This window comes from Mirounga angustirostris, unplaced genomic scaffold (assembly GCF_029215605.1).
Source record: "Mirounga angustirostris isolate CCGP_5_RB_7025 unplaced genomic scaffold, mMirAng1.0.hap1 SCAF_2, whole genome shotgun sequence".
Classification (NCBI taxonomy): Eukaryota; Metazoa; Chordata; class Mammalia; order Carnivora; family Phocidae; genus Mirounga; species Mirounga angustirostris.
In genome coordinates this window covers 126,690,519-126,704,819 of record NW_026991710.1, presented here as the reverse complement: position 1 = coordinate 126,704,819, position 14,301 = coordinate 126,690,519, and the positions used below count along the sequence as shown (strand labels likewise).

General features: G+C 33.0%; 1 protein-coding gene across 6 annotated transcripts in view; it reads left to right on the top strand.

The window, feature by feature from the left end:
* Positions 1–14,301, top strand: part of LRBA (LPS responsive beige-like anchor protein) — an 841,444-nt gene that overhangs the window by 307,148 nt on the left and 519,995 nt on the right. For all 6 annotated transcript variants that reach the window (XM_064585149.1, XM_064585150.1, XM_064585152.1 and 3 more), the window contains 3 exons: positions 1,189–1,267; positions 2,962–3,095; positions 11,075–11,136. In XM_064585149.1, the coding sequence (XP_064441219.1) occupies positions 1,189–1,267; positions 2,962–3,095; positions 11,075–11,136 (275 nt within the window). The remainder of the gene's footprint in view (positions 1–1,188; positions 1,268–2,961; positions 3,096–11,074; positions 11,137–14,301) is intronic.

Here is a 14,301-nt window from a genome sequence, read left to right as displayed (position 1 = left end):
TCCCTTTTCTTTCTTGAGCTTTTAGAACTCCTTAAGCCTCAGTAAATTATCCTACAAATTAGTCTTCTAGATTCACTCTTTCAAGACTTGTCATAATGTAGGTTGTTTTTGTGCCTATCTGTTGTTTTATTCTTCCAGAGTTACTTTTCTGGTGATTATTTTTCTTTTGCCAAGTAAACAGTTATTTGTTGAAAACAAAGATGATAATTCTTGTATAGGATAAAAGAGTTTGAACATTTTGTAATATAAGAGGATGAATTGGCCATTCAACAAAATATACAAGAGTATTTAAGGGTATCTGGAAGTATTCATTGGAGAGTAAAATAAGATCACATGGTAGAAATTAATTTTACACAGTAGTTTGAACAGAGAGATGGACATAAAAAAGTAGGAAATAGAGAAGTATATTCCAGGTGGGAAGATTGACCTGTAAAATATGGGAGATGGGAATGATTAAGGGAATAATTTCAGCTTAAAATTAACATAAATTGAGGACCTTCTTTTGTCAACTTCTCTAGGCTTAGAGAGAGATGTTTGAAAAAGATGAGGTCTAGTAGATGAGTATAGTAGGAAGAAGGATATTTAAAAAATCAATTGAAATACAGTGTGACAAATAAACCAACAGGTTATGTTCTAATTACATTGAGGATACAAATGAGGAAGTATAACTTCTTTTTGAATCATTTAAGAAAGGTTTCTCAGGTATTTACTGGGTTATGTTTGTTAGGTTAGACTCAGAAGCAGTCAGGCTATAGCATAAGTGACCGAATAAGGTCAGTTTTTATGGAAGTGGAGGTTTATGTGCTTGAGGCTAAATTTGGAATTAGCTGTTTAGGCTTTTTGCTTCAATTTTAAAAAGTTTCTATTTGTAAATCTCTGTCGCCACTTGTTGGATAGAAGCATTCATGACTCGAATTTAGGGAGTCAGAATTTAGTTTTCTGTATCCACTGCAGCTGATGGATCATAGGTTACTTGGTGTAAAAATCAAACTTGGTGTAATAATCAAACATGTTAAATGATTAAAGAAAGACCTCGTTAATTGATAGATTTTAATGTTATCCAAATTATAATGGACATTTAAAAATGCATTGTAATGTTTTTTGTTGACATGGTATAAAGATAGCTTCTTTGTTTGAACCTTTATCTAAAAACAGAAAATTCCTGTAAATGGTTATTTTCTTTTATAGGTGGTAGATCATCTAATGCAAAATTGCCCTCGGTGCCAACAGTTGGCTCAGTTCCACAAGACCAAGTTTCAAATATGAGGTATTAAAGCTATTAACTTGGATATTTGTGATTTATTCCTTTTGATGACTCTTTAAACTGTCTAGCTACAGTTCTTTTTTTCTTTTTTTAACTTTCTTTTGTCTATTTCTTTTTTTAAAAACATAAGTGACATTTAGAGGCTTGACTATTTTAGAAGTTCCTTTTTAAAGATTATGAGATGTAAAAGGTTTATGAGAAGTGGCTATTGTGATTAGTAAGTGCTGCATGCAAAACAAATATTTAATTACACAGGTAGTAACTTATGACTTAGGTTTCATATGATTATAAACTGGAAATTTAGAATTCATTGTTCGTTTTCTACAAAAATGCTGAAATAAGTTAAAGGCAGTCAACCAAAGCCACAGTGAAACTGAATAGTAGGTAGATTTTTACTGTCATTAACCTTTTTAAATTGGGAATATACATTTCAAATTCTAAGTTGGAATGCTGTGAATATTTTCTACCACTAAAGCCTTCGTGATCAGAGTTCTTGATCCTCCTTCCACAACTGGAAAATCCATAGCACTCTACAAATATAGACACTAGAGTGCTGTAAGTGTAATCTTGTAGTTGTGATACTATCCGGAGGTGAATCTCTATAAGTAGAGAGGAATAGTATTCACGGTAGTATCTAGGACGAGATGCTATTTGGCAGAAGAAATTTCCATCAGCTTAACAGTTGACGGTTTCAGTAGCAACTCTTGTTGGTTTTATGAAGTACTCCTTATGTGAATAAATAGGTAAGTAGTGGCTGTTTGTATATATGTTTCATTTATAAGTTAGGAACTAAAGCTGTGGATACCTCTGAATTTCCTGAAATGCAGGGAGCTTGTTTATTTTAACTCATTAAATATATATTTTTGTGTGTTTGTATATGTGTTTATGTGTGTATACATACATGTATGAGTATATGTGCATATAGTCACAAAGACATATTAATATGTAAATTGAGATCATTATAAATGTGCCAGTAAAGTATACTAATTTCAAATGAAAAGTTGTTCATATTGCTTTAGAAAAAAATTCTTAGAGATAAAGATGCCAATGAAAAAAGAATATAAACTAATTCAGTTTATAAATATTTATGGAGTCTATGGTGTATGCTGCAGCTGAGAACTTAGAAATGAAAACATAATTCTTGAACTGAAGGTGTTGATGGTTTATTAATAGACAAATTTTTTTCTCTTAAAGACTTTATTTGAGAGAGAGTGTGTGTACGAGTTGGGGGAGGGGCAGAGGGAGAGGGAGAAGCAGAGTCCACTTAAAGCAAGGAGCCCAATGCAGGGCTCTGTCCCAGGACCCTGAGATCATGCATGACCTGAGCCGAAGGCTGATGCTTAAACCGACTGAGCCACTCAGGTGCCCCATGAACAGACAAATTTGATAAGGATTTGGTAGAGTTTTTTTAGGTCATAATGGTGTTAAAATCAAGTGCTCTCAACTGACCCATTAAGATTTCCAGTAAGAGCTGATGCTTAGAGCGGTTGTTTATCAGATTGTTTGTCAGGGCTGGGGGTGGTAGTATAGAACTTAATAATAAAGGGTATTCCAGCAGAAGGAATGATATGTATAGCAATAATGAGTCTTTATGTAATTTTTAATTTCTCATGAATTTTACATTTCTGTGGAAACTCATTTTAAAAACTAAAAATTGTAAATTCTAATGAATAGTTCATATAGCATCTTTCCATTAGTATTACAGAGAAGCTTGAACATACTTTGGAAAAGGCAGCTCCTCTTCTGCGAGAGATTTTTGTGGATTTTGCACCTTTTCTTTCTCGGACACTTCTGGGTAGTCATGGACAAGAACTGCTTATAGAAGGAACAAGTACGTGATTTTTCTGTATGTCACTTTACATAAATATATATTTAAATTTATATTTAACTTTCAAGGTTAAATGGATAATATGAGATGCATGGAGTTTCATTGTTCAAGTATTTTCAGCCTTTGATAAGATTTCTTATGGAGTCTGTATTCTGAAAAATATGTCTCATCTAATATTCTAATCTGATTTGGATTTTTTAATCAGTGGTTTGGGTGAAGCAGAAAAGTATGTACTGAACCAAAGAACTACGACTTAGACTTCTTTTTTTAAAGCATTAAAACGAACTATGAGAATGGAGAGTTGGAAAAATTAGTATTGTAGTAATTAGTGGGCATTTACCTGGGATTTTACTTGAACTTAAGGTCCATATACACAATAGTGTATTGCCACATATTAGGAAATGAGGAATGTGTTATTAGTCTTTATTAGTAGAATTCTGTTTTATAAATGAGTAGAAGTAACAGTAGTACTCTATCCTACTTATACATAGATTCTTGGATCATTTATAGGTAGTATACTTTGAGATGGTGTCAAACTAGATAGCATGCAAAGTTGGTTGTTGAGTGGATTGGAAACCATTCTGTTTATGGAATGAATGAGAAGTATTTGTTTTTTTTTTTTTTAATATGGGGCATTTGGCATGTAGTGAATATCTTCTAATATTAGAATGGGTGACACAGCCAAGTGCTATCTCTGACAGCAGATATCAGTTCAAAAGAGAATAGCTTTTCAAACAATTCTCGTTAAGAGCTTAATAGACTGACTTCAAAATACCAATCTTCATCCTTATAACTAGAATTAGTTAAGGATAAGCTAGAGGACTTTCATCAGTAATAATATAGGATTGATTTTTTTATTTAGAAGTGTTTGGACTAGAAGTTTGCTAAATCTGGCTTGTCTTTGTCCTTGGTTGATAGTTTACGATAAAACACTTTGATTCTCCTAAAGCTGAAAAATCATGGGAAAATGTAATTTTCTGACTCTGGTGTCTTAAAGTATCAATTTACAGCTTTAGTTATAAATTTTTGTTGAGTAAGATGATCTCTTGAGGAATTTCTTAAAACTTGTAAGAAACCACCTTTTTTTTTTCTTTTAAAGATTTTATTCATTTATTTGACAGAGAGAGAGAGACAGCGGGAGAGGGAACACAAGCAGGGGGAGTGGGAGAGGGAGAAGCATGTTTCCCACGAAGCAGGGAGCCCGATGCGGGGCTCGATCCCAGGACCCTGCGATCATGACCCGAGCCGAAGGCAGATGCTTGACAACTGAGCCACTCAGGCGCCCCAAAAAACCACTCTTTTTGTACAAATAAGAATATGGAAATGTAAGGTAGAGGTAGTTTAATAGTTTAAGATACTCTTTTATCTTAGCATTAATTGAGGGATATTAACACTTTGTAAGAATAAGCTTTAGCTGAAATAGGAATTTCATTAACATCTGTGCTATACATGTATATGGATTTGGTGATGAGTGATCTCATTTCCACAGGGGGAAAAAAGTAGCATTGAATTTATTTGAAAAAGTTCAGGTTTTAGAAATATTTAATTAATTTGGGGTAGAAATTTACTTTATCTGCTGAAGGATATAATTTATTCAGCCATTCATGGACTATTTGATCTAATGAAGTAATAAAATTTGAAAGATAATTAATTGAAAAATTGAAGGACTAGTTTATACTTCACATGTTAAATGTTTATTTTTTAAAGTGGTGTGACGACTTATGAGCTATATTTCATTATTGTAAAATGAATTATTAATTACAGCTTTTTGGTGTAGCAAGACATTGTTGCTTTTTAGTTGGTCTTTGAATTTTATAATAGATCCAACAAGATACTCAGAAGTACTAAACTTGCCAATTCTAGATCTCTGAACAAAATTTAATTTAGAATCAGTTTCTTAGTAAGTTCTGCTAAACTGATAACAAGGAATATGATGCACTCTTGCTTACCTATAAACCTGAGCAGTCCTACTCATTGGACTGTGTTCATAACGTTGGCAAAAGAAATCTAGAAGTTTTATGCATCTTATGTGTGTATTTTAAGTTGTGAGAAATGTTTTGGGTGGTGGTTTTTGTGCATTGTAAAAAAAGTTTGAGTAGAAGTGTTAGCAGCATGGTACTGTACAAAAAGCACTAGTCTCAAAGACAGGAGACCTTGGTTTTAATCCTGCCTTTGTCAATCACTAGTTGTATGACCAGACACTTGAGAAGTTTATTACTTCTACATTTTTTTAAATTTTAACTTTTTTTATTATGTTCAGTTAACCACTGTATAGTACTATAGTACTATAGTAGTGTTCAATGATTCATTAGTTGTGTATAACACCCAGTGCTCATCACAACACGTGCCCTCCTTAATACCCATCACCCGGTTACCCCGTCCCCCCATCCCCCCTCCCCTCTGAAACCTCAGTTTGTTTCCCTGGGTCCATAGTCTCTCATGGTTCATCTTAAATGATTTTTTTAATTTAAAATATTTTAAATGTTAAATATTTACGGAGTAGAAAATAAAATAACCATGAACTTATTACCAACTCCCAAACCATCTTTGTTTTGCTATAATTGTTATTATCTACCTCCCTTTATTTTGCTTTAGTACTTAAAACAGTTCTAGACATTATGTCGTTTTACCCTTAAATAATTAATAATCCATGTAAAAAGGTGGGGCGCCTGGATGGCTCAGTTGGTTAAGCGACTGCCTTCAGCTCAGGTCATGATCCCAGGGTCCTGGGATCGAGTCCCGCATTGGGCTCCCTGCTCTGCGGGGAGCCTGCTTCTCCCTCTCCCACTCCCCCTGCTTGTGTTCCCTTTCTCGCTGTGTCTCTCTCTGTCAAATAAATAAATAAAATCTCTAAAAAAAAAAAAAAACAAAAAAAACCCAGTTCTAGACATTATGTCGTTTTACCCTTAAATAATTAATAATCCATGTAAAAAGGATATTTTCTTACACAATCATAACTGCGGTGATTACACCTAATATTGATAATAATTCTATGTCATATAATACTCAGTTCATATTCATCTTTATTTAGATGTCTTTTTATAAATCATCTTCTTCTAATTAATATACAAAATCAATTTGCTGCATTTGGTTATACTATTAATATCAAATAGTTTCTCTGTTTTTTTCCCTCTGTTTTCATGCTATTGGCTTGTTGAAGAAATCTGGTTGGTTGTTCTGTAGAATGTTACATATTTTGGCACTCTGTGGCCATTGTTTCCTGATGGTTTTAATGGTTTCTCTGTCCCATATATTTTCTGATGGCTTGCGATTAGATTTAAAAGTTTAGAGGTAACACTTCCTATTACATCTTGCCTAGAACCATATATTTTCTGATTGTCTTAACTTTAGTGATATTAACCCTCTTTTTCAACCTTTTGTAGGGATTGATATTTTATGACTTTTTTTTTAAAGATTTTATTTATTTATTTGAGAGAGAGAGAGAGAGCACAAGCAAGGAGAGGGGCAGAGAGAGGGGGAGAAACAAACTCTCTGCTAAGCAGGGAGCCCGACTTGGGGCTTGATCCCAGGATCCTAAGATCATGACCTGAGCCGAAGGTAGCCACTTAACTGACCAAGCCACCCAGGTGCCCCTAATTTTGTTTTTTTAAAGAGGTCTTTCAAAAACAGAAAATTACTTAAAAAATAAAATTTATTCTATCTTACCATACCATATGTAAGTTCATTGGACATGTTTTTATAAATCTAGGATTTATTATGGGGTCTTTGTGATCTTAATTTTCCTATACCTTAAAACATTTTACTATTTTGCCATTATTCATCAGTTATTCCTACTATAGTAAGGACTATAAAATAATGAGAAGACAAGAATACTGGAATTACCCCTAGAAAATAAATCCTCACTTTTGGCTCACCCTCTGTTTACTGCATTTCCCAAAGTACTGGATCATATTTTAAGAAGATAGAAATTTGTTTTCTCAGTGGGAACAAAAACTGGTATTTGGGGAGGGCAAAAATATTTTAGGTATCATATGGTTTTTGACCCTCCAATGGGCCACAGTACATCTATATAGTATATCTTTAGTATTAAAATTTCATGGGGGTGCAATTAAGAAAAAAATGGTCTGAAATAGCTTCCTAGTGGGGAGCAATAATAAAAAAAAAAAAAGATTGAGAAATACTGGTGTAATCGATGTAAAAGAAATTTGTGGACACCATTTTGTGGTCTTATTTTCAGCTTTCACTGAATTTAAGAATTCAGAATCATTCATTTTCTGCCCTTAATGATCAGGTGAAAAAATTGATAGAAGAAGACATTTTATAATTATTAGACCATCTGAGGATGAATTTAAAAAGACAGAGTGAGCAGCACTCAGAAATTTTTATCAAACTCAAGAATTCATTAGTGCATAGTATATTTCTGTGGACAAAAAGGAAATTGGTTTTCTTAGTATGTCATTCAATAGAAAGGACTTCTTTGTACAAAATTTATGCAATGTTTTCTGACAAGACCATGGAACATCTTATTTTGCTAAAAAGGTGCGTGACAGTGTTCTTCCATGGTTTTGATAGTTCCACACCACAATTTACTTGGCACAGTTTCTAAGTGAATAAAAAAGGCAGGTGTATTACATGAAAATGATTGGAAGGAAAAGCTCATGTAGAAATGAAAAAAATCAGTGGATTGATCATTCTAAATGGTGTTTGAAAGTCTAAAGAAGAAAATATAATTCTGGATCAAAGAAGGTGGCGGTCTTCAACAAAGTTTTTGAATGATTCAGTTTTTCCAAAGTACTGCATTTGATGATGTAAGTTCAAGAAAAAGGACCAGAATTAATGATAAGCTGGAACCTATTAGAGGTTTATTTGAAATTTGGAATTGGTATTTACAAGGTGGATATCATGTTTATAGATTGGTGAGGAGTAGTTAGTTGTATTCAAAGGGCATTGCTCATATAGGATATATACAAATATCTTTACTTTTTTTTTTTTTTTTAAAGATTTTATTTATTTTTGGGGCGCCTGGGTGGCTCAGTCGTTGAGCGTCTGCCTTCGGCTCAGGTCATGATCCCGGGGTCCTGGGATTGAGCCCCGCATCAGGCTCGAGAAGCCTGCTTCTCCCCTTCCTTGTGTTCCCTCCCTCACTGTCTCTCTCTCAAAAAATAAATAAAATCTTAAAAAAAAAAAAAAGATTTTATTTATTTTTGTGGGAGGTGGAGAGAGAGAGCGTGTGTGCATGAACGGGAGTAGGGAGGGGCAGAGAGAGAAGCAGACTCCCTGCTGAGCAGGGAGCCCCATGTGGGACTCAATCCCAGGACCCTGGGATCATGACCTGAGCTGAAGGCAGCCGCTTAACCACTGAGCCATGAAGGCACCCTATACAAATACCTTTAAAACCAGAAAAATACAGAATAAGAATTTGAGTTCATTTTGCTTAAATTATTATTAAAACTTCTAATAATGTTTGTAATCATCTCTTTTTATATAAACTAAGTTGACTTAAAATATGTATTTTTAAAAAGACTTCTTACATATGGCAAATGGTCATGACTGTTTTTCATGGTCTACTTGAAAGTTTAGACCGATCAATGGGTTCAGATATTATGTTGCCAGCTTAATATCTGGTAAGACATTTAATATTTCTGAATTTAGCAATAAGGAAAAGCATTGATAATGCAGGTGGGGTAAATAGTCTTGGGTGAAGAAATTATAGTCATCTTTGGTTATGAAACTCCAGAAGAGTATAAAACTCTTGGCTTTGGTATCCTGAGTTTGTCTTTTTTGAAGAGATTAAAATTGCATATCTTTGAAAAACGAACCAAAAATAAAACCAAGCAAAATGAACCTTACCATTGTTCTGAGAGTCTTTTAGGGAAGTTGGATTAGGAGCCTACAGATCTCTGAGGCTACAGTACCTTGTTCGCTTTCTGCTAACTGGAGCAATAACAGGATGTGTGTGTGTATAAATGAAAATACTTCTGCAGCAACTTAGAACTTCACTATTGTTTAAGGCCTTCCTTTGGATAATTCTTGGAGTCTGAAGACAGATTTATTGGTTTATAATTCATTTCTTCCTTTTTCATATGTCACCCAAGGGCGAGAGAGAGAGAGAGAAAGAAAGAGAGATGATTAAGTTGTGCAGCCTGATACCAAGTCCTTTCTTGGTGATATTTCTTATATGTTGGGGCCCAAGGTTATATGTTTTTGTTTACAGTATTAATGCCCTTTAGACAGGGAGCTTATTATTAGAGATCTAATATAAGGTCTTTTTTGTCCTCTAAAGCCCTTTCTCTTTTAAAATTTAATATACCATCCGCCTTGGCCCTCCTCCCCATCCTTCACAAATCTACAAAACCCCATTCCAAAAAACACATAAATTGTTCTAATCAAACTATGAAATGTTACTTATTTTATCATCATTGAACACTCAACTCATTGATCATTGAGTTCTAACTTTGGATGGCCCAAGGCCTTTTTTATCATTATTGGTCTTTTTCTGAGTGGATAAAAAAGGCTGAGCAAGGTCAGAGCCCAAATGTTTTGCCATTAAAGGAAAGTTGGTAGGAATTCTGGTTTCTTTAGAATAGAGCAGTTAGGAATAATGGCCTACATGAAGAAAGATATGAGTTTACTTTTTGGAAGTTGAAGTATATGGAACTTCCTGGTTGTTTACGTTTTATGTAAAGTGACAAAGTTTCAGACCAGCAGAGGGCTACACCAGCAATGAGATGGACTATTGCTATGCCCTTCCTTTTGGCCTTGGTAGCAGCCTTCAGAGCTATGCCCATTTCAGCTCTATAGAAACCATAATTTAAGTTAATGACCTGCTTTCTTAATGCAACATGTATATACTCTGTAGCTAATTTTTATGCTGGTGCTGACACTATTATCATTATTTCTATGTTACACATTTTTTCAGACATTGAGAAACATGGTTCTTTTCTCAAAAGTGAAGCGGGGGGAGCAACCTATTTAACGTGAATGCTGTTTTTAAGGCTACAGAATGGCAGTGTGTGCCATCAGTAGGTATGAGGCCCCATGACTAAAAGAGATAAGGAAAAAGAACTACAGAGCGAGAACATAAAAGAAAGATTAGGAAGGGATGGGATGCCTGCAAGAGCTTTCATGGGAATAAAGAAAGAAGGTAATTGTGTAGCGCATATCAGGGGCCACCAGGAATTATTTTAGTTGTTACACCTGGATTCTAAACTTGTGTTTGCTTAGAAAAATATAGAATGAAAAATTACAATTTTTCTGATTATTAGTAATGTAATTTAGTGCTTTTAATTATGGGCATTGCTTTTTTAACATACTGGTTATGAAGTGTTCTTTGAATGAACTTTTATAGATTTTGTTGGTAACATTTAGGAAGTCTTTAGATATGTATTAATTGTTTAGAAGTTCCTTCCCGAGATATTTTTGGTGAACGCAAATGAAACAGAAGAGAAAATGTAAATGAATTTATTTATAAGAAATCAAGAATATATAACAGAACGCTTGCACTTCTGTTAAGGTTTAGTGTGAGGTCACAGGTCAAGGTACTAATAAGAGTGTTTGGGATGTCTGCTGCCATGAAACAAAATGGAAACTTGATTGATAGCTAGAGGGTTGAAGGGAGAGAGTGTGGTGGAGAAAGCAAAGGTCAGGGAGCCATTTCCCTTCTCTGCATGTATAACAATCAACTCTCTCCAAAACAAAATGTAGATGATATTGATCAATATGGCATATGTTGTGCACATTTTTAAGTATTGTGAAATGTCATTATATATGGAGTTCTAATGTTTTGGTAGATTGAATACTGAAATGAAATAGTTTACAAATAAAATTGCGGTAGTTTTGATACCCAGTTTAAAGTAATTACGCAGTACCTTGTTTACTCATATGATCAAATGTGTGTGGGTTTGGTTCTTAGCAAGATATTAAATTTTGTTTTAAAAACCATTTGGATAAAGTTGTATAACAAATCCCTCATATTTGTTTTTTACTTTTGTAATTTTTCTTTTAAATTCTCTTTAAAATAGGTCTGGTTTGCATGAAGTCTAGTAGTTCGGTTGTGGAATTGGTTATGCTGCTGTGTTCTCAGGTGAGTAACAGGAATAAATGTTGGATTAAAAGTAAATTCTTGCATGAATTCATTTTACAAGGAAGTTATAATTGTTTTAGTAGAAACTTTTGCTATAATAGAGTTTAAGTTTGCAGTTTTAAAATAATTTTATTTGTATTGCAAAAGGATTACTTCTTTGATCCTAGCAGATAATTTTGTAGTGAGTGCTGAGAGGGAGCAGAAGAATGAGAAACAGGTTTTTAGAATCACATTAAAAAATGTCTAGAGCAAATGATCTTGAGGTGGCTAAATTTCTTTGCTGCATATATTAAGGTTATAGAAACAGATTTATTTTTGTACCTTGTGGAGTGCCACTCTGACTCCCCTAGGAATAATGGGTTTACTTCCCTTTTGTGTAGAGGTTATAAAATGAGTGATAAATAATTTTGAGTTCTTGTCATTGCTAATTATTTTTGACATACAGAGTAGATTGGGGAAAACATCAACAAAAATATGGCAGCCATCATAATAAGATGTAGTAAATAAATTCCTAAGGCAAAATTGCTTTCAGTGTTCAGAAATTTTATACCTCATGTGGTAAACTTTAATGAGTTTTAGAAAACTTACATAAAAATCATGTATCTTTTAATGTTTTTTTTTTTCTGTTTTGCAATTAAACAGATGAATGTTTTTATTGAGAGTTTTCTTTGTAGTCTTTTAAAAATGATATCTTGCTGGTAGTAAATTCCCCTACTTAAAACTTTAAAATAGCCTTTTTTAATAGGAAGGATATTGGTCTAGAGGTCAAGGGTTCTGACCCATTTCAAAACCTTTGACCTTCATTTACAACTCTTGTAGTTTACTTGCCTGACGAATAAGGATAATGCAAAATTAATGTTTCTTTGCATCGATTTATTCATTTTAGCACCTATATTGCCAAATTTATTTAGACTGTGCTGATGGACATTTCATGAATACAAATTAAAGAATCATAGAAGGTGTGAAAAATCAATACTATGCATTGTCAATAAAATGCAATAAGAACAATTACTTCTAGAGATTACACCTAATGGATTTTTATAATGAACTTGTGAGGACTAGTTATGCTTCTAGTGAGCTTATTATTCTTAGATTTAGCAAGAATCGTGTTTTTATAATTTAATCATCTCCTTTAGAAAACTCCATTCCTTTAAAAAGCTTAATGTAGAAAATTTTTCATTAATTAATCTGATTTGAAATAATTGCTTGTTTATTTCTTGGATCTAAATTACCATATGCCATTCTTAAACCAATACAAAATTACCCTTACTTTTAAGAAGCATTTGCTTACCATTTTGGATGTTTCTTCACAGAGTATGAAATTGTTTATACTGATACAATCGTTTCATAGGTGAATTTTGATAACAAAGTTCCACTTTCTAGTTTAGAAGAATTGAATATATTCTTGATACATCAAAGTGGTTTCAGATAGTGTATTACATAGCTGAATGTTAGAAGCTAAAAAGATGAAGAATGACATGTTTTAATGCACCTATTTATCATGTATGTCAAAGTGCTGTTTAATACTAATCCAATCAAATAGGATATGAAGATCACTTAGTAGAGTAAGTTGCAAAAGTCAGATATTCTCAAGATTTTTGTGTGAATAAAATCAAATACATTATTGGTTATTTGAAGTCCTTACCATTTTTTATGAGTTCTTCAAAAGTTCCATGGCATCTCTGTAAGATGTAGCACAATGTGAAAAATGATGTGAAAAATGAAGCCAGAATTAGCTCCAGATGTATACAGATTGTTCCGGGGTGATAATTACATTTTTCACTTTGAATTTTCCTAATTCAAAGAGGTCAGATTGGCAATCACAAAAGTGATTTATTTTGTTAAGAAGTGAACTGTCTTTTTCTACATGAAAGCTTAAGAGATATGAAATTGAATTTGAAGTCGACATTTTGCAGATACTGGGTGGGGATGACTTGAGTTTGATTGATAATTTTTTTTAGTCTGAGATAGGGTGGGAAGTGAAAAGCTAGCATATTGCTAAAATTTTAATTAATTTTTTAAGGGGAGATGGAGAGGATTAAATGCCAAAGATCGAAAGATCAGGTCAAAAACTCCTTTTTAATCACATAAATAATGGGATATGCTTATGAACTTAACATCTGCAAATTTGATTTAAAACTTTACAAATTAGTTGGTGTTAATTTCATGACAGTCAGCCATGTTCTGATTATTTTCTTTGAATCCATTCAGAACTTACTTTCTTTTTCATTCTTTTTAACAAGGTGTTTAAATTAGCCACATTTTATTACAAAAGGAAGATTAGGGCCTAAATTTAAGAAATGTGGAAATGATCACATTTGGTTTGCTGTCATTAAAACTAAACAGATCACTATATATTTTCTTGAAGCTTCAACTAAGATTATATTTTTCAATATTTACCTATTCATTATTAGGTTGATTAGACACCATTTCATATTTTATCTCATTTACATTTTAACATTGTTAAGGTAAAAATCCTGTTATTTAGAGTAGAAAAGCTTTCTTTACATACTCAGCATTACATTTTTGAGTAAAGTTAAATACTGAAGATTTATTAAATTAGGTTTATTCATATATTGAATCCCATGTAAAATAATTCAAGAGCTACTTAAACTTCAAAGCTTGATTTAATTTTTTTTTACTTCTTTAAAATAAGATTGTATACATTCTTCAGGAAACTGTGTACTCTCTGATGTGTAGAAAAAAAATTGAACAAACTCTCATTTATACTTCAGATTTAGTTTTTCACAAGCATGTAACTTATTTGTGCCTAGTATTTGTTGTATATGTGTATAAACCCTGTAGAAATCTATATGAATTTAAAGGAAATGCTAAATATTTCAAGTAATATTATTCTAGCATTGTGTAAAGTGTTTGTATCATGCTCATTTGACATTAATATCATTTTTGAAAGAATTGACATTGCATTCAAGGCCACTTTATAAAAGCGTTGCTTTGCTCATCCTAATTCAGTCTGACATACATTCCAATAACACTACCTCCCTTCTTGGGTTTAAAGCTAAATTTATGACTGTGCATTGTGAAGTGCATCATTTAAAAATGGTTTCAACCCAAAACATCTAATAAATAAATAATGTGTATGGCTACTCAGTAGTAGACTTTCTAGACTAGAAATCATTCCATCGGATACTCAACAGTCCACTA